The sequence below is a fragment of the Gobio gobio genome (assembly GCF_949357685.1).
Source record: "Gobio gobio genome assembly, chromosome: 12".
Taxonomy (NCBI): Eukaryota; Metazoa; Chordata; class Actinopteri; order Cypriniformes; family Gobionidae; genus Gobio; species Gobio gobio.
Window position 1 is genome coordinate 23,418,928 of NC_137105.1, and position 20,547 is coordinate 23,439,474.

Below are 20,547 nucleotides of genomic sequence, written 5' to 3' on the forward strand. Positions count from 1 at the left end.
AAGTCTTTTCTTCACTACTTTGATGTATATCCCAAGTGAAACGGACGTTTTTCCTGTGAAAACAGGAAGAAGAAAAAAATAGCCAGGACAGGACTTGATTTTGTCCACAGGTAATTGTTTGGAATGTTGTCGTATGAGGGCACATGATTTTTAAAACATCTGCACAGATATATCATTAATAACAAATACGGCGATATTCCATAAAAAAACAAGAAACAACTGTCCGTTTTGATTTCATGGTGAGTTTAATAAAAATAAAATACAACTGTTCATCGTTTAGTTCAGGTTAGCTCAGGTCCATTAAATATTAAAAGATGCAAGATTTGATTTGAATAATTTATTAGTAAATCTTGAAATAAACATGAAGATTAATAAATGCTTTAGAAGTCCTGTTTATTGTTAGTTCATGTTAATTAATGGAACCTTATTGTAAAGTGTTACCCCTTTATGTGCAAACGCACCTTTTGTGAATCTGGCAGCAATTTCTGGCCCTATGTTTTCCTGCATAAAAACATTTCTTCAAACATAGCTTAAAGTTTTTAAATCTAGTGGCCTTGATTAGTTTTACCCCTTTAAATAGTGTGTAAAGCTTGATCGGTCATTAACAAAACTATCCTAGAGGCAATCCAAGAGGCATTACTGACTTGTTCATCTAAATCTCATTTTTGTGCAAATGGAGGCAATTTCGCCCTAATGGAGAGTTCCTAGGATAAACCGAGACATACATCACAGGGCCCAAATGTATTACCATGTTTATTTCTCAAAGGTAGGACATTAAAAAGTAACAGAATCTACACATAAAACAGGTTAAAACTAGATCAAATAAAAAGGGTTACTAGATCACAGATGTGACTGAACGGGCTGTGGCATTATTTACCCTGACATACATGAATGTGAATATTCGCAATCTCATCAGAACAGAATTAATACTGGCTCCAGTCAAGTGATGGTGACTTTCCTAATAGCCTTCAGTATGCAACGGCACCATTTTAAACTTCTTAAAAGAGAGAGCTCCTGAGGATTGACTAATTGCTGTTTTATGACACAGAATTACAGCTACATCTTTGGGAACATCTTTTGAGAACCTGTCATACATCACTATACAAGGTCAAAATCATACAAGCTTATGAGGGCCTGAATTTGAACTGCATATTTATTTCATAAAACCAGGAATGGCCTTGGAAAAAGACTGGAGAAGAGAAAAAAAAAAACGTTGGATGTAGCTAGTATGCTTGAAATGTCAGGGTGAAGGACCGTTTAACTGCAGTAGTACTGGCCTGCGTTGGCTCTTCGTCTCTTGCGGCTTTGCTGCTGTTCAAAAAATTGACGGATGTCCTCAGGTGTCACCACCTAAACAAGGAAGGAGAGGAGAAATTTAACACTAGACGGTACAAACTTTTCTTCAGCTCAATAACAAAACCAAATAAAAATGTTTGAAGCCTACCTTTCCTTCTGCTGCAAATCGCTGCAGATAGTCCTTCAGTTCTGTCTTCATGTCATTATACTCTGAGGAAAAATGTAATGTGAACATCACAGTTGAATTGATAGTAAATTGTGTGCAGGTCCATTTTAAAGGTGCTAGTACCACTGAACCCTACTAACCATGGATGATCTCCAGCTGCTGAACCCGATTCAGGTTGTTTAAGGCCGACATCAAGGGGTCACGACCCTCGGCTCCACCAGCTTGCTCAGCCTGCTCTGTGGACTTGCCCTTGTTCTCATACGCCAGGACGGTGTCCGTCTCATCTGTGAGGAAAGACACTCCTGTGTCTGCATAGAGGATCTAAGCAAACAAACCCAATTAACATGAGACCAGGAAACAAATAAGATATCCTCCTCATTCTCCCAAAAAAACCAAGCCATTCCTGAACCATTTTTGCTTTGTGGCGGGGGGCATTATCCTACTGAAAGAGGACACTGCCACCAGGGAATACTGTTTCCATGAAAGGCTGTACATGATCTGCAACAATGCTCAGGTAGGTGGTACGTGTCAAAGTAACATCCACATGGATGGCAGGACCCAAGGTTTCCCAGCAGAACACGGTGGACAGGGGTCAGCATGGGCACCCTGACTGGTCTTTGGCTATGCAGTCCCATACGCAACAAGCTGCGATGCACTGTGTATTTTGACACCTTTCTATCAGCACCAGCATTAACTTCTTGAGCAATTTGAACTACAGTAGCTCGTCTGTTTGAGCCGTGGCCGCCCATGAACCTGTCGCCGGTTCACCACTGTTCCTTCCTTGGACCACTTTTGATAGATACTGACCAATGCAGACGGTCAGCATCTATCAAAAGTGTTCCACCCCACAAGAGCTGCAGTTTTGGAGATGCTCTGACCCAGTTGTCTAGCCATCACAATTTGGCCCTTGTCAAACTGGTCCAAATCCTTACGCTTGCCCATTTTTATTTTCCTTACGCTTGCTTGCACTGCTTCTAACACATCAACTTTGAGAACAAAATGGTCACTTGCTGCCTAATATATCCCACCCACTAACAGGTGCCCTGATGAAGAGATAATCAGTGTTATTCCCTTCCCCTGTCATAATGTTATGCCTGATCGGTGTATATACAGTGAAATATCACAATTTAAAATAACTGTCTTTTAGCAATATATTTTAACATGTAATTTAGTCCTGTGATGACAAAGCTGAATTTTCAGCATCATTAGTCCAGTCTTCAGTGTCACATGATCCTTCAGAAATCATTCTAATACGCTGATTCCTCAAGAAACATTTCTTATTAGCATCGATGTTGAAAACAGTTGTGTTTGCGTAATATTTTTGTTGACACAATGATACACACAATTTCTTTCCAGAAATATTGACGAACAACGTTCAAAAGAACAGCATTTATTTGCAAGAAATCCTTTGCAACAGTATACAATCGTTTGTAGCTTTACTGGCATTTTTGGCCAATTTTCTAAATAAATATTTGAGAGAGGGAGATAAAGTAGTCATTACAATAATTATTATCACAATTTATAATCCAAATGTAATTTAACTGTTACAGAACCGCATCTGTTAACTAAGGGTAAAGCAGAGATAGTAAGTAAGTAAATGTCCTCTGTAATCGTTGTGTTTGAGCTGTACCTTGCAGTCGGTGCAGGTGCAGAGTTTGGTGCGCCAGGCAGACGGCCAGAACACAGCACCCTGCAGGGTCTGGCTCCTCCCCGAGGCCTTCATCTCTCTCAGCCTGCAACCGGAGCACGAGCCCACCTCTGAGGAACCTTCAGCTTCTTCCTGGTGTTTCCTCTTACAGGCGGATGTCCCGTTGACCTGCACCTGTCAGCAGAGAGAAGCTCATCAAATCTTAAGCACTGATTCTCTATTGATTCTTCTTTTGCTGTGTAGATTGTTAAAATAATTTAATATTCCTCAAATCATAGAGCTGAGTTGGCATTTCTAACAGCAACAAAACAATGTGGTGTAAATTCAATTTAGCTTGATTCCTTTAAATTCTGGCTTGAGACAGATGACGCATGAGATGCATTAATTCCCCAGTGAAAGCACTCTTTCTGATAAGCATCATCTAACTACCGCCATCTTGTGGCGAGACTGGTGAAACAAAGGCAAACCTGTGTCTAAAACAGCTTTAAATCTTTAGTGCATCTAGTATTAAAACACTTGTTCATTGCATATCTGTTTAAAGGAGATTTAGTTTGAACAGGAATAAATGGAAAAGTTGCCATTTCATGAATCAGCCTCCTACTCAGAGACAAGACAGACATTATCCAGCAGACAGCAAGTACCTTCTCATCTACAGGGCTCTTCAGGTTCTCATTTTTTATCTTCTCTTCATCATTTTCTACCTCCACCTTCACGTCCCCTTCTCCTTTGCATGGGCTTACTTTTGTTATGGGTGGAACTGATGCAAACAAGACAAAATAAGCCTTCACAAATGTATAAATGTTTAGTAAAAGATGCTAACTGACAAATATGTTAATGTACACTACCGTTCAAAAGCTTGGGGTTGATAAGATTTTTTTTGTATTTTTGAAAGTCTATTATGTCTATCTATGCTGCATTTATTTGATTAAAAAAGTTAAAATATAGTGAAATATTATTGTTTTCTATTTCTATATAGTTTAAAATGTAATTTATTCTTGTGATGGCAAAGCTGAATTTTCAGCATCATTACTCCAGTCTTCAGTGTCACATGATCCTTCAGAAATCATTCTAATATGCTGATTATCCACAGTGAATATAGTTGTGCTGCTGATATTTCGGATGAGTAGAAAGTTAAAAAGAAGATCATTTATTTGAAATAGAAATCTTTTGTTATATTGTAAATCATCTTTACTGTCACTTTTGATCAATTTAAGATGTCCTTGCTGAATATAAATATTAATAAAAAAAAAAAATCTTAATCCAAATGTTGAACAGTAGTGTACATTTAGATTATTTCCCTTCTTAAAGAAAACTTTGCAGTTATACTAAATATTAGGGGTGGGAATATTTTGATGCTTCATGAGTCGATTCCCGATTTTTTTTTATCAAATTTCGATTCGTTATGCATAGATTTGATTCTAGTATACTGTTTTGTGTTCTTTTCTTATTTGACTGTGCTAGACAGTTCAATAGGTTTTTAAGAAAAAAAAATCCCACTAAATTTAAATGTGAACCTTGACATTTATTTTGTTTTTCTTCCCATTTTAGTCAACCCAATATTATTATTAAGCTGACTGCAATCCTTACACACATGACTGGCAGTCTTCTGTGATAAAGCAAGGCAGGCAATTCCCTTTTATTTTGATATTAAGAATAGGAACAAAGAAGCAAATTACAAACAATTTGTTTACAAATAAAAATAATTCCAGTACAGTAGCCTAATTTTATGTAATATGTAGTAATACTACAAATAAATACTACAGAAATTGACTCAAATGTAAAACATAAAACACTGTATAGCCTTCACTGTATAAGTTAAATATAAATTGATTCATATTAAAGATACAAAAGTGATTCAGTCAAAAGCAGCGAGTGATTTTTTTAAACATTAAAGTTCCTTTAAAATGAATGCAGATCTAATATACTGTTACACAAGCCTATTTTTGAAGATTATATTGATTTTTAACACTCTGACATGTCAATAACTTTTAGTACTACGAAGTTAAAGTACTACCAATCCGAAGTTTTTTTTTAAATCAATATGTGAAATTTGTGAATCGATGCAAATTGATTAAAGATAGAATAGTGATTCACATGCAAATAGATTTTTTCACCCACCACTACTAAATATCTGTAAATGCAAATTAGAAGCAGAAAAATATATAATATTACCTGCAATATTTGCAGCATAGTTCCAAAGAAAAGGTGTTTTATTCATGCACGACTCGCAGATCATCTCTTGTAGCTCCACACAGTCTGGCACTACACAGCCTAAATGCTAATAGAAACACACATAGATGTTCTCAGACATTTGATTTCACCAGGAGAAGTTATGTTCCTTATCTACACACACACAAAGAACACTAAACATTTTGAAACTAAAGTGAAGAAACATTAATTTGAAACTAACCCGACCATGGAGCCAGTCCTCACACACGATACACTGGATCATCTCATCTGAAACCTGGAGAGAGAAATTCACTTTAAAATTGTACACGTATATAATCTGTATAAAATAATAAAAGCACTCCAAACTAGGGATGTCACATATACATACACACACTCACCTAAAGGATTATTAGGAACACCATACTAATACTGTGTTTGACCCCCTTTCGCCTTCAGAACTGCCTTAATTCTACTTGGCATTGATTCAACAAGGTGCTGAAAGCATTCTTTAGAAATGTTGGCCCATATTGATAGGATAGCATCTTGCAGTTGATGGAGATTTGTGGGATGCACATCCAGGGCACGAAGCTCCCGTTCCACCACATCCCAAAGATGCTCTATTGGGTTGAGATCTGGTGACTGTGGGGGCCATTTTAGTACAGTGAACTCATTGTCATGTTCAAGAAACCAATTTGAAATGATTCAAGCTTTGTGACATGGTGCATTACCCTGCTGGAAGTAGCCATCAGAGGATGGGTACATGGTGGTCATAAAGGGATGGACATTAGAGCCCGACCGATAAAGGATTTTTAAGGCCGATACCGATACAAATATTTGGTCACTTAAAAATCCGATATTCCGATATATCAGCCGATATATATAAAAAATAAAAAAATAAAATAACAGAAACGCGTAAAAAAACACAAACAGATTTCCCTTATACATCAGTTATTTGTAGTTATTCATGATCCCTCAGCCTCTCTAAAATAATATGATAATGCAGTTTAAAAATAAACTTGTTTGTTTTATTGTTACAACAGAACAGAGGAACATAAAATATATTAAAGTTCTGATAAATAAAATGTATAAAAATACAAACTTAAGATATGAAACTTAAAGTCGTTTGGACGAAAACACAATAGGCTAACAAAAACAAAAAATCAAAGTTACCAGTATTAATAGATGTGGTAAGCTTTATAAATATAACTTTTAGCAAGACTGGAAAAAAAAATATTCAGTTAAGTTCTAGAAGTTCTGATAAATAACAACAACAGCAAAACATAAACTATATACAGTATAAATATGAGCCACCTTATAATTACAATGTCAACTTGCTTATCCCTTTACATGCACTTTTAATTCTATCCATCAAGCTACCACAAACCATTTTCAATCATCATTTGCTGCCTGCCTTCTAAAATCTACTAACGTTACTGATGATGACTCGTGTAATCCATTATTTGACTCGTTAATGCGGCGTCTGAACGAAGTCACGCACTTTCGTTCACTCTTCACGAGCCTAACTTACGATTTACAATGCAGAGACTGGAACTACAAATATACTAGTTATAAATACAGTAATCATTACTTTATTTAGGCAGAATAAGTTTGTTGTGTTTTTCAAGGCGCATTAATGTTAGCGGTCTCCCACTGATAGCCATGGCATTAGCTAGCTTTGTGGTTAGCGTCTATGATAAGTTATAATTTAGAAATATGTATACTTTTTCAAAATAACGGGCAGGGGAGAGATGATACGTCTCATGATGTCAAACTGTCAGACTATTAAAGAAATACATTTTATTCAGTCACATTGTCCGAGGTAAAATAAGTCAGTCAACTGTAACCTAGCGTAATTACCAGCTCTCTTGGCTTACATGTAACAGCAAAACTGGACTTGGCAGTTACAAATTGTGTCATGTTATTTGAGTTAAGAGAACTGATGGGGATGTTCTTTTAACTGTTATTCAATTCAAGCAATGTATGTCTCGTTGCCAACTTACATGCATTTCGCGGATGATCTGTGTTGTGAATGCAGCGCTCAGAGCGCTGAAGCTCAGCATGACTCTGCTGGATCAGCTGGTGGTGTTGCCAGCCGGCACGTTGTAGAGCGCCCTCTGGTGGACAAACTATGAAACGCCAACACTCAATGTGTTTGAGAGGTGTTTCGTCCGGTTTTTTTATTTTTAAAAAAATATTCATTTATCGGCCATCATAAATGCCGATACCGATAGTTTGGTAAAAGCCTAATATCGGCCGATAATATCGGCCCGCCGATATATCGGTCGGGCTCTAATGGACATGGTCAGAAACAATGCTCAGGTAGGCCGTGGCTTTTAAACGATGCTCAATTGCCACTAAGGGGCCTAAAGTGTGCCAAGAAAACATCCCCCACACCATTACACCACCACCACCAGCCTGCACAGTGGTAACAAGGCATGATGGATCCATGTTCTCATTCTGTTTACGCCAAATTCTGACTCAACCATCTGAATGTCTCAACAGAAATCAAGACTCATCAGACCAGGCAACATTTTTCCAGTCTTCAACTGTCCAATTTTGGTGAGCTTGTGCAAATTGTAGCCTCTTTTTCCTATTTGTAGTGGAGATGAGTGGTACCCGGTGGGGTCTTCTGCTGTTGTAGCCCATCCGCCTCAAGGTTGTGCGTGTTGTGGCTTCACAAATGCTTTGCTGCATAACTCGGTTGTAACGAGTGGTTATTTCAGTCAAAGTTGCTCTTCTATCAGCTTGAATCAGTCGGCCCATTCTCCTCTGACCTCTAGCATCAACAAGGCATTTTCGCCCACAGGACTGCCGCATACTGGATGTTTTTCCCTTTTCACACCATTCTTTGTAAACCCTAGAAATGGTTGTGCGTGAAAATCCCAGTAACTGAGCAGATTGTGAAATACTCAGACCGGCCCGTCTGGCACCACCAACCATGCTACGCTCAAAATTGCTTAAATCATCTTTCTTTCCCATTCTGACATTCAGTTTGGAGTTCAGGAGATTGTCTTGACCAGGACCACACCCCTAAATGCATTGAAGCAACTGCCATGTGATTGGTTGGTAAGATAATTGCATTAATGAGAAATTGAACAGGTGTTCCTAATAATCCTTTAGGTGGCGTACATATACTGTACATAAACATTTATATATTCTTGCAACAAAACCGGTATCTAGGGCTCGTTTTCAAGCGATCACGCATACTCTGTGTATAGGCCTATAATTTGCAGGCATCAGCAAGTAGATATAGCTGCAGGCCAGAGAACTACAAAATGTGGTGTAAACTCCCAAAGTGGGCAGTACCTCCAAAAAAGGGGCTTCTACCTAATGTTGTTGACTTACATTTCAAAATAAAAGTTCATAAATTAAACTTTCTCGCTGAAAGATATGAATTGAGCTTGCATAAAGTTAATAAATAATCTTAAATAAAGTTAACTTCTAGGTATCAGGGAGCCGCTATCGCTTTTGAATACACACTCACTTTTCACTATAGAGATCACATGTACTCTGAATATAGGAAGCAGCAATACTGACCACACAGATCCTCTAACACAGTCCTGTCTGACATGCCTACTCCAAATGTACTGTATTGTTACAATTACAGATTCATATATATATAGTTTTAATGATAAGACAACAGAATTATAGGTGATAGAAAAAACATTATAGAATGCAACTCTAAATTAAGTGCACATTACCTCGTCTTCTGGATCTGGGTAGGGTCTGTCACATGTGCAATACAAGCCAAAAAAATTGTGGCTGTATTTGTTCCCTGAATTCACTTTCTCTTTATCCTGCATAAAAGAAACCCTTAAATAATCACCATCACTACAGTTAAAACTGAAAGACACAAACTCAAACTAATAGTGAAACATAACTTACCGCAAATAGCTTGCACTCCATTTCCCCAAACTTGTCGTTTCCACAATCACATCGAAAATTCCTGTAATATCAATAACGTTTAAATAATGAATGCAGCTTCCAAATTAATATATCATAACCTCTGCCAGTATGATTTAAAGTATGGTCAGTGCACAATTAAATCCAAACAGTCTTCTAAGAAAATGTGATGCTTAAATTTTTCTCCATCTGGAATTTTCCTTGCATTAAAGTTAGAAAGAAACATAGGATGCAATATTATTTTCTTCCTTATTGTGATGGATATCTAAGTGATACATTTTCTCAAGCAAGAAAAAAAAAATGTAGGACAGGACTTAATTTTGTCCATCAGGAAATGATTGGATTTGCTGTGATCTCATGTGAATGACAGATTCTCCCACCCTTGTGCCAGTAAAATGAAGAGACGTCATTGCAAGGGGGAAGGGAAGTTAATTTGACTTAAGTCACTATGTACTTTGTACTACACTATGTAGTTTTTCGCTGCTAGAGGTGACGCCGAGATTGAGCGCGGATTCATGGGAGATGTCGTCTTCACCTCACAGCCAGTGGAATCGGGATGGGACTCAGCAGAAATCATGTTCATGGATGAGATTATTAACGTTACTGTAGTATGAAGCAGAGCAGGACCGGGTGCTTTGGGAGCGCTATGTGGCCGCTGGAGCGATTGCCAATGAGAGACGAGCGCGACACACGACTGGAGAACAGCAGAACTTTTAATAGGCCACAGTCGCCACTTCCGGTCAAACGTATGTTTTATCATATTAATACAGGGCTCGACATTAACGCTTGTCCGGGACAAGTGGATTTTTTGAAGGGGCAAGTGAAAAATAATTTTACTTGCCCGACGGACAAGTATCCTGGTTAAAACGTCAAAACAAAAAATAACTAGTGAATCACCAAAGTGCAATAATGATTCTGCATTCAGTTAGTGTAAGTGGAGATCGATAGTGGATGATAATATAAAACTAACTGACAAGTTTGTTCTGTTGAGGCTCGCGCAGCCTCTCAAGGAGAAACAAATGAGCACCATTCATACAAAGAAACTCAGTTAACATACACAGTTAAAATTGTGTAGTTTTTATATTTATAACATATGATACAGTTAAGCAACATTACACTAACAAGAGTGTTATTTTCCTGAATATCATCACGATTTCATACGCCAGTTCCATAAACAATTAATTAACATTAAGTCACTTACATTTTACATGCAATATGGACTGTTTTTGTTCTATTTCAGCAGCGAAAATAGTTCCAAACAAATATCAAAGCAGAACCGTAACGCATCTCACAGCAACAGCGTGTTACTGAATGATTCAGCGTTTGAATGAATCGGTTGAATCAAAGATTCAATGACCTATTCGTAAACGACCGCCTAATTCTTGAATGAATCAGCCGTTTGAACGAATCGACTCAATGACTCACTCATTAAGACGGTCACATGCTGCCACCTACTGGTGGTTTAGTTTCATCTTTCCAACATTTATTATTTCTATATACAACATTTTTTTAAATAATCTCATAACATAATTTAATGCAGTTAATTATTTAATTTGATTGGTAACAGCCTATAGTGTCTTATTCTAATTTAATTTATAGATCAAATTTAAGAATATAAAAGGAAATCTGAAGCATATCCTATATTTAATAAGATTATGGAAAAATGCCCTTTATAAAAAGGTAAAAATATGACAAAAAGGCATTTTTAAATATGTCAAAGCTGATTAAACACTGGTGAGAATATTGCTTCAGAATAGATTATATTTACAAAAAAAATCCGGACAAGCAAATGTTTTACTCGGACAAGTAAATAATAATAATAATAATAATAATGTTACATTTATATAGCGCTTTTCTAGGCACTCAAAGCGCTTTACATATAGAAGGGGGATTCTCCTCAACCACCACCAATGTGCAGCATCCACCTGGATGATGCGACGGCAGCCATATTGCGCCAGAACGCCCACCACACACCAGCTGATTGGTGGAGAGGAGACAGAGTGATGAAGCCAATCTGAATATGGGGATGATTAGGAGGCCATGATGGAGAGGGGCCAATGGGCAAATTTGGCCAGGATGCCGGGGTTACACCCCTACTCTTTATCGAAGGACATCCTGGGATTTTTAATGACCACAGAGAGTCAGGACCTCGGTTTAACGTCTCATCCGAAGGAAATGACAGATTCACTTGTCCGAAGGACAAGCGTGTGAACAGGCTTAATGTCGAGCCCTGTTAATAGGATATGTCTTATTAGATACATTTGAGCATGTCGAAAATTATGTACGAACGTTACTCTGTGCATTCGCTCGGTGGTTACTATGAGACACTTGTTGCACACTGCAGTAAGCTAGATCGATATTAGGCATGGTAAAACATGATTAATATTGAGATTCATACAATAAGACTAAACGTGTTGTGCTATATAACAATTTGTTTTCTGTCTATAAATTTATCCAAACAGTTGTTTCCTTGTCTAATAAAACATATATTAAAGCATCTTTGATGTTTCCATGGTTTCTACAAAAAAATTATAACGGAAATCGAGGGTAACAGGTAGGGCTGTAACGATTTGACCAAAATAAAAACCTTGATTAATTGAACATTTGACCTTGATTATGATTAATGAACGATTATTTTTATTTTTTTCTCATAAGGTTTTTGAGTAAGTTCCTGATAAGGTTTGTACTGTAAATATTTTCTACTATTAAAGGTGGAATTTTTTTTTCTAATGAAAAAGTGCATTTCTTTGTGATTTTAAAATACTTTTAACGGTTGACTTCACATCAGATACAAATACATTAGCACAGTAGGCCTACATTACATTTATTTGAATGCATTAAATGAGAGAGATTGTGTGTGTGAATTACTCATACCGTCTCTATTCATTATGAAGCTATGGTTTGTACTTCAAAAGTATTCAAATATATGCCTATAACGGTTGACTTTCTAACCTACTTTAGTGACTTTACTTTAGTCACAGGACAGCGTTGAGCGATGCTCTCTGCGCGCAATCTTCACGTGATGTGCGAGCTTCTGTCTGAGTGTTCGTTTGTCACAATATATCAGGCATTAGTTCAACATAATACACATGGTCGAAACTCGCTTTAATGTTCAAACTGGCAGGGCTTCAAACACATACAAATGACAAAGCTTTGTGAGGACGCAGGTGATAGAGGTCTGCCTTGTTGTCAGAGACGTGACACGGCTCGGCTCTCTGTGTCACAGAAAAAAGCTGAGCACTGAATGGAGAAGTTTTCCATATTGTTGTTTTTGAATAGTGCACAAACGCTTTAAATGTTGAAACTGGCAAGCCTTTAAATGCATACTTGACAAACTTTATGAGCACGAAAGTGAAAGCGGCTTCGGGGCTTGCGCGCACCGTCTGTGTGTTTGTAGTCATTGATGAACTTTCTAAAGATATCGTGATTCTAGAAGTGGGCTGTTGTTTTGATGCTTACATGGACGTGTGTTTTTCTGAGAAAATGTTAAAGTACCAGCCGTTAACAAATGCTATGGCAGTGTGTGGCTACAGGACCAAACTAATTGTTCTTATTTTGGGTAGCTTAGGGCATGTGCACAGATTATGTGTCCGAGGCTTGCAGATTGCTGGACTGAGTAAAAAGAGCTCTAAGCAAATAGCCAGATATTGCTCTGTGTCAGCAATCATAGGCAGTCTGCATGTTTGGAGAAGACGATGTCATCTTTATCCATAGCCCATTGACTGATGTGGTCGGGACTGTTTACATTGTCTGTATTGCCAGGTTAAACATGATAAGCTCTTTATGAATATTTGGATGCTGTGTTGCTTTAATCAGTATTTGTCATTCCAAATAAAATAATTAAATGTGTCGGTGGCAGCGCGTATAGGCTATAAGAACAGCAATTAACTGACCTGAATAAACTGTGTAAAACATGCAGCTACTATAGTGATTCTGGGCATCTATAAACACAGATAACTGCTCCTGCATCTCTGTGTGCCTGCAAACTGCACTTGATGTGACTGACGGGGCGGAGTCACGTGAAAACCAATATAACCGACATGGGAAAAATACGTCGGTTATAGGTTCTAAATGTCGGTTTCGGTTATTTTTCGATTAATCGTACAGCCCTAGTAACAGGTATGATGTCATTGATAGGTGACGCATGGACAGTCCACATCCTGGTAAAAAAGGCTTATTCCTCTGGATTTAAACATTCTTGGAAACATCTGGGATAATGTAAGGACACAAGACAGCAAAATATATAACATTGTTCTAGTGTTTTTTGGATAGTTTAATTAAAAAAATCTTACATATTGTACCTTTAAAGATTATGAGGGCACATGAATAAAAACATAATAATGATGTGCATTGATAAATCATGCATAACAAATACTGCTACTTTACATAAAAACTAAGAATTGTCCATTTTAATTTCTTGCTGACTTTTAAACACCGAAACAATTTTCTCTTCTTGTGACAGGTCTCAGTTTCACACACATTGCCTATGATGCTGACAAATAATAATTACAACATATATATATATATATTTAAATCAGGCAAACTAAGAATTTTAGCTTTGCTTAAATGGGTTAGAGTACCAGCTGATTATTTTAAGGAATGTGTGGCAATATTCACCTCTTGGTATACAGCTCAAAAAGGTCATGGCCTTCATGGCACTTGTAGGAACATGCCAGGCAGATGCCAGCTGGCTCTCCTCCCTTTGGTGTACAGGTGTTGCAGGCGTACAGAGCCTGACGCTTCACATATCCCTGTTAGGACAAAGGGAAAACCATCTCGTTTTAGGACATAGAGCTTATTTTCATCCAAAGAATATGAATGCAGAGCATCTGCTGACAGCTACTGTTAGATGTTTAACTGTACTGAAAAAGGGATTCTTGTTCCTGCTACTATGTGTTTATTTCCAAACAAATAGACGCTGCATCGACGCATTATTCATAAAGTAGTATGCTAACCCCAAACCAAAACGATCCAACAAACACTTTTTAAGAATAATGTTGATCAGCAAGATGTAATAGGCACTGTCAGGTTATAATCAGCATGCTAAAAATATTATACAGCAGGGCTGTGTTTATATAAACACGTCAAACCTCTGGATACGAGCATTTTTCTGAATCACTCCCTCCAAGCACAGCGGAGGCTTCGTTCTCCAGTTCTTCATCCTCCTCTAAGACATCCACCAGAGATACAGTAGCCTCCTCCTCTCCATTATTTGCCGCCATCCTTGAAGAGACGAGCGCAAAAAAAATGATTTCCAGTTCCTGTTCCAGGGCACGAAACGAGACACGAACTAACCTAACTGTTACCTGTCAACGAAATCACGTTTTAGTGGCGACAGAGAATCCACAGTAATATAACAAAAGGAAAGGTGTGTGAACGTGTCATGCAGTTTGACATTAGCCAAATAATTTTTCGGGATTAACGGTGACAATAACAAAACCAATGCTGCTTCCGGTTTATGCAAATATATGCTGTTTTGGCGGGAGACGCGGGAGTTATAAACATAATTTATTATGATAGAGTTATTTTTTTCTCACTAACGTGTATTAAAACGTCATGCCCACATGATCTCACTGGTTCTGGAAAAACAGAAAAAGTTGGAATTTTCGGGAAGCCAATTCGATGGGTCAGGGTTCAAAGGGTAGATCAGTGTTGCCATGTCCACTTATTATACTACTTATTAATAGTAAGTCTCTTATAGGCTAGTTTTTGTATTGTTGATTTTAAAAAGTAACAACTACAATGGGGTCAAGGGGTACATTAAATAAGCAAACAAAAAAGACAAATACATTAAAACAAACTTAAACATATAGGTTAAATAAGATTATGAAAATGTTTACAAATGGAAACATTTTACAGTTTTGTTTCTTTTCTTTTTTGTATGTATAACACTGTGTTTAGGTCTCTTTTAGGCTAGTCTCTATAGGTTACAAATGGGTATGTGATTTTTGGAGGTTAATGTATAAAATACAGTCAAGTTTTAGGGTTCACTTGAGCTTCAGTTTGTATTCTTAAAATTCGAAAAAGCAATGTTTTTTTTTAAAAAAAATGGTTTCCTTGAATTCCTAAAACTCACCTGAAATCTAAAGGGGATCAGGCCTTTTCTGTTGCTGGCCCAAGACCTTGACATTAGATCTGTCTACCCCCAATTGACATTTTTAAATCTTAATTGAAAACTTATTTGTTCTCTATGCTTTTAATTGTTGAAATTTTGGGAGTTTCCTTCAATGTTGTTTTCTGTTATTTTTTGCCTTTGTTTTTCTTTGTTATTACTTATCTTTGTCTTTATGTTCTGTTTACTATTATTTGTAGATTTTTTTTTAAAATTTTATTTATGTATTTATTGTAGCCATTTATTTGGTCTACTCTGTGGTGGAATGAGCTTTATAAATAAATCAGACTTGACACTTGAATGTGCACGCTCAAGAAAGAGATTTATTTCCTTAATTTAGATGGCCATGTGTATATGTGAAATATTTTAGTTTTGTAAAAGGGGGTAATTGCAGATAATATTTAGCAGAAAGTTGCAATTTAGCCTATAACTTCTGTTTTATTCTATTCCACTACATTTTTATGTTGCCTATGTTGATCGATGAAATTAAGCGTTTCTTTTCTCCATAATTCAGAAAGAATTCCCAAACAAGTCTTTTATAGTCCAGGTTGCGTGTGTTTCTTGTGAGATCTGGCAACCGAGTAACAGTCTGCATGTTCAATATGGCAGCGTGCGAGCTGAACGGAGAGCTGAAGTACAGAGATGGACAGACAAACCAGTTCACAGTACAAGTAGATGGTGATTTGAAATCACTGATAACTGGCGTCAAGAAATTAAATGCCGATATATCAGTTGTCTTGACGGCTCTTGTTGAACAAGAAAAGGGTTCAACGGACAACAGCATAGGTGTTCTGGATGGTAAGATGCTAAAATGAAGACTGGGTCGTTTATGGGAAACCAACTAACATAAATGAAAAACACATTTTTTATGAAAAATAACCAACACTAATAAAGTTGCTAAAAACTTATATGTGTAATGATTGCACGGCTGGTGTCAGCGAGATCCTGTCGCTTAACAGAAATAGTGACTCTACTGATAACAATTAGGCTACTTTAGGATAATTGGGCAGTGCGGGCACAAACTAACACTTTTTTGACTTTCTCATTTTGTGTAAATCCACTTGGGGTGGAATAGAATGGAAGTGAAATGTGACCACATGACCCAATGGTTACATGTGATGTGAGGGGCACATTGTAACATGAGCATATGACAGCTTAAAATGTTATCTGATCTAATAGAAAAATATCCAAGATAAACTATTTTGTTTTATATAAACTATAAATACATTTATTAACGTTTTCATATAAAATAACAGCATCTTTAATAATTAAAAATAAACTAATTTTAATAAACACAGCTACACAGCATAGTTCAAAACATAATAATGAATGATTTCTGAACATTGACTCTCAGTCTTTATTCACCTTTTCCTCATGGTTTCTCAATAGATTTCATAAAAGTATAGAAAAGAATAGCATACGGTAGTTCTATTAGTTAAATGTTATTTAACAACCTTTTAGCAGGCTTTTTGTCCGGATGCAATATAATCAGTTCAATGTGTTCTTAAATAAGTGTCTATGCTCAAAAAGTAATTATTATTTGTTACTTTTCTTTCTCTTTTTAAACCCATGTTATAGATGAGGATGAGGACAGTGACGAAGAGGATAGTACCACAGAAACTCCCACCAAAAAGTCAAAGTCAGAACCTCCAAACAAACGGATAAAGACTGTACGGCCATGATCTTCAGAACTGTCATTCTTCTGCTGTAGCCTTTATTACTTAAAAAGGTGTAAGACAGTGTCGGGATTTTGCCTTATTTTGTTTCCATTTAAAAATGTCATGCTATTTTTGATAATTTCAGTTCCCTATAAAAGGAAAAACATAACAGAGCAAAGGGGAAATTTCATCATTCAATTTTTCCTGTTATAAAATTGTTATTGGCTATCAGTACTTGTGTTTCTTCAGCTAACTGTTAATAATAAACCAGTGTGCAATAAAATATCAGTGTAACAGTTTCAAAAGAATATGCACTGCACATTACATTTCTTTATTGATTTTTGTCAGAATCCAGAGTTCTTTCAAACCACAGTGTATTAAGATTGCAATGGAAAGTTATTAACATGTACGCATTAAACATTATAAACTCACAGTCAAGCCCTTTTAGACAATTTGCCTTTTTTAAGCATTTCAACAAAATAATAAAAACCATCCACATCCAAACACATTGTCGCCACAAAAGAAGTGATTTTAAAGATTGAACCGCTTGGGTCTGTGGCACAGGCTCATATAACGCCGAGACCTATGGTTAGATCAGTCTTGAGCCAGACTCTTTACAATCTACCACACCCAGCAAGTCCAAATAACCTTTGCATTTCTTCTGCAAGATAAGATTATTCACGCTGTAAAATGATGCCGATATCTCTCTACAATAAGACATGAGATTGAGTGCACTATTCCACAAGACATGATTATGAAGAAATGTCTTTTCTCCGAGGACACTTGATTATCACTATGATACATAATTAGCATTTGTCAAATGAACGCAAATTAAGAAATAAAAGGAAAATGCTCCCTTTCGTGTCTAGAGCTGACAAGAAATCATACTTGAACATATAATACTGATATTAAAATGTACTCATCAGATTTTTTTTTAATACAAAGGTTTTCTTATTACAACTTCTTTCATTGTTCTCTCCTTGAGTGTATTTTATTTTCAAAACATGAGATGGACACTTATAAACAATTGGAAAACACCACTGTCAGTAGTTTTCTTATTTTCCTCTAACACAATATCCATTGGAGTTGAGAACAAACAGCTGGAGCATAAAAGTGACACTAAAAATCCATTGACCGCATACTAGGGAAACATTTACACTTGTTCGGCACTGACCAATCTTTATTCGTCATGATTTATAGGACATCTACTCATCATTAGAAGTGTAAATCAAGTAGTTCATGCAGCCCCATCAACGTTCTCCACATCTTGGACTATGGCTTAATTGCCTCCATTTGGGCTACTTAGATTTCATATATCAAATTTCTTTTCATTGTTTTATTTCAGTTAAATCAAGACAAAGCTTCTAAAAAAAAAAAAAAAAGTACTGAGTCGACATGGAAACTACTTTTGATTAAAATGCAGACCAATTTATGAAAGAGTATGAAACCTTCCTCACCTATAGTCCACTTTTTTTTGCTAAAAAAAATACAGGATAAAAACTGGTGTGAAACTGCAGATGACTCAAACAGTAGTTAAACTCAAGAAGGAAAAAAAAGAATCCCAAGCACCGTCCCCATTTAATTCCTACAACAAAAAAAGTCAGGGCCAAGTCTTAAATATTCTTATTTAAGAATGCACTTTTGTACCACCTAACTGTATGGCACCAATATTTTATCCCAGATCTCTAACAATCACTTCAAGTGTCAATCAGCTGCAGCCTGCTGATCTGATTGGAGGCCTTGGCGAAGGTTTGGTGACGGTTGCAGAGAACAGCAAGGCAGATAGGCAGAATACAGTATCCTACAGTCTTGGGGTCTGCCCTTGTGCAGGAGTAGAGAAAGAGAAACACCTGGAGGTAGGGAATGAGGAAAATGGTGGCCCACACCCAGAAGGGCAGGAGGAGAAGTCTCGTTTTCAGAGTCACTGTCCATGAGGTTGAAGAAGGGGAAGAGGAAGAAGCATCTCCCGACCATTTTGCCTGCTCTCCGGAAGCCTTTTCTACTTGTGCCAGTGCAAGTCGGTTGTATGTTTGGCTGATCTCAAATATATAATACACTGCAGCGACACTGGCGAACAAGTACAGTCCGACACCTATCCACCCCATCCGCTGGCGGAAATTCATCATTCTCCATGCTCTTCTCTGGAAAAACAAAGTCAGAGAATGCCTTCAGTGCAACCGCTGACAAGAAACCAAACACTTACATGTTTGAGAAATCATGTGATCAATGTTGGGATTACTAGTTTCAGGAAATAAATGAAAACTGCTCAACTTAAACTGTAAACCATCATTAACAAATTGGTATTCAATTGTTAAATATAAAACAATACATATTCAATTAAAATGCATCTTTCAAAACATCTTCCAAAACAATTAGCTTCTTTGACGTTGTAAACACATTACTAATATAATATATTGACAAAACAAACAAACACAGAGTCTTTTCAACACAAGAAAGCTCACACACACCATCTGGAGATTTCTCAAAGCTGTTGACTAGCACTGTTGTGTCATTATATAGCAATACGCCCCCATCATATCGACTAAACACATGATTTCCACTGAGTGTCACTTACTGTGATCACACGATCAATCCATTTTGCGCGGTTTTCAGGGCAATATGTTTCTCAAGCCAAAACACACAACGCTGTCACAGGATTGTTGTCATACGACTCACTTCCTGGAATTGCAAACATCCGGGAAGTTCACGTGAATCTTCGGCGGCTTTATTATTAACCTCGCAGAGGACTTTACTGCCCCCCAGAGGCTCTCTGTCATATATAGCTACAATGTTTTATATATTTTGCTTACCGTTTGAGTTGATTTGTGTAGAACTGATATATTGTGTAGAATCTGAATCAGCAGGTCATCTTGTTTGAATATTTGAATTTAGTTCGAAACATCTACTACAAATTTTATCTACATGTTCCCGGACCTAAAGATTGCCCAACTGTACATTACATTTGAGACTTGCTAACATTCAATCACGATGTTTTTAGAATTGTTAGCCTATATCTGTGCTAACGGAGGTAGCTTTATACTATTTTGAACAAAGAGAATAATACGTTTTAGGTCCTAAACATATGATAGTGTGGTGGTGGTGGGGTCTGGTCATGTAGCAAATATTTTTCACCATTTTCAGTAGCAATAAAACGTTTATCAGGCAAGATTCAGGAGCGGTGTTCGCTCGGCTGAGGGGAAATCATAGCAACGGTGAAGGTTGGAATGTCGACAAAGCTAACAAAGTCACTTTATTATATATGTATTATATCACAAAAAATAGCCTTTAGTGTTTTGTTAACACATATTTTATATCATTGACATAACCTCGTCAAAAATTACAGAAATTACATATAAAAAACCACTGTTAAAATCACTGTGGTAACACTTTTGTGACTCTAGCAAGCCATGACACCATTTCTATATTTTTTTCTAATTTCTTATTTTGAGAGTTTTGAACTTTGGTGCAACCATACAAATGAATGAATCCTGGAGCAAGTTTCACCAGTGAACAATGATAGGCCTACTGTAAGCCCGCCTCTGAAAGAGGGTGTGTCTGGGCAAGTTTCGTTGCTGTCCAAATAGCCAATCAAATT

General features: G+C 36.9%; 2 protein-coding genes across 3 annotated transcripts; both read right to left on the bottom strand.

The window, feature by feature from the left end:
- Positions 1-735: 735 nt before the first annotated feature.
- Positions 736-14,830, bottom strand: ubr7 (ubiquitin protein ligase E3 component n-recognin 7). Its single transcript, XM_079831487.1, has 12 exons — positions 14,489-14,830; positions 14,273-14,405; positions 13,800-13,933; positions 9,165-9,225; positions 8,981-9,076; positions 5,521-5,574; positions 5,283-5,388; positions 3,752-3,867; positions 3,093-3,284; positions 1,603-1,783; positions 1,445-1,506; positions 736-1,350 (listed from the first exon to the last, which is right to left on the bottom strand). Exons 2-12 carry the CDS (start codon positions 14,402-14,404, stop codon positions 1,258-1,260), a joined length of 1,227 nt encoding a protein of 408 aa, XP_079687613.1. The 5' UTR covers position 14,405; positions 14,489-14,830; the 3' UTR covers positions 736-1,257.
- Positions 14,831-17,244: 2,414 nt separating this feature from the next.
- Positions 17,245-19,645, bottom strand: tmem251 (transmembrane protein 251). Of its 2 annotated transcripts, none has more exons than XR_013817662.1 (2): positions 19,421-19,645; positions 17,245-19,093 (listed from the first exon to the last, which is right to left on the bottom strand). XR_013817662.1 is itself a non-coding variant. In XM_079831649.1 (2 exons), exon 2 carries the CDS (start codon positions 19,076-19,078, stop codon positions 18,650-18,652), a length of 429 nt encoding a protein of 142 aa, XP_079687775.1. In that variant the 5' UTR covers positions 19,079-19,093; positions 19,528-19,634; the 3' UTR covers positions 17,259-18,649. The 2 variants fall into 2 exon arrangements, 1 of the variants encoding a protein (XP_079687775.1); XM_079831649.1 differs by having other exon boundaries at positions 17,259-19,093; positions 19,528-19,634.
- Positions 19,646-20,547: the final 902 nt, after the last annotated feature.

What these genes read in the sequence shown, in the direction of transcription:
- ubr7 (XM_079831487.1), bottom strand. Translation starts at nt 14,404, where the DNA reads ATGGCGGCAAATAATGGAGAGGAGGAGGCTACTGTATCTCTGGTGGAT. An exon ending in ACCCAGATCCAGAAGACGAG is followed by an intron (nt 5,575 to 8,980) that starts GTAATGTGCACT and finishes TTCTCTCTCCAG; the next exon opens with GTTTCAGATGAGATGATCCA. An exon ending in AGGACTGGCTCCATGGTCGG is followed by an intron (nt 5,389 to 5,520) that starts GTTAGTTTCAAA and finishes TGTTTCTATTAG; the next exon opens with CATTTAGGCTGTGTAGTGCC.
- tmem251 (XM_079831649.1), bottom strand. Translation starts at nt 19,078, where the DNA reads ATGATGAATTTCCGCCAGCGGATGGGGTGGATAGGTGTCGGACTGTAC.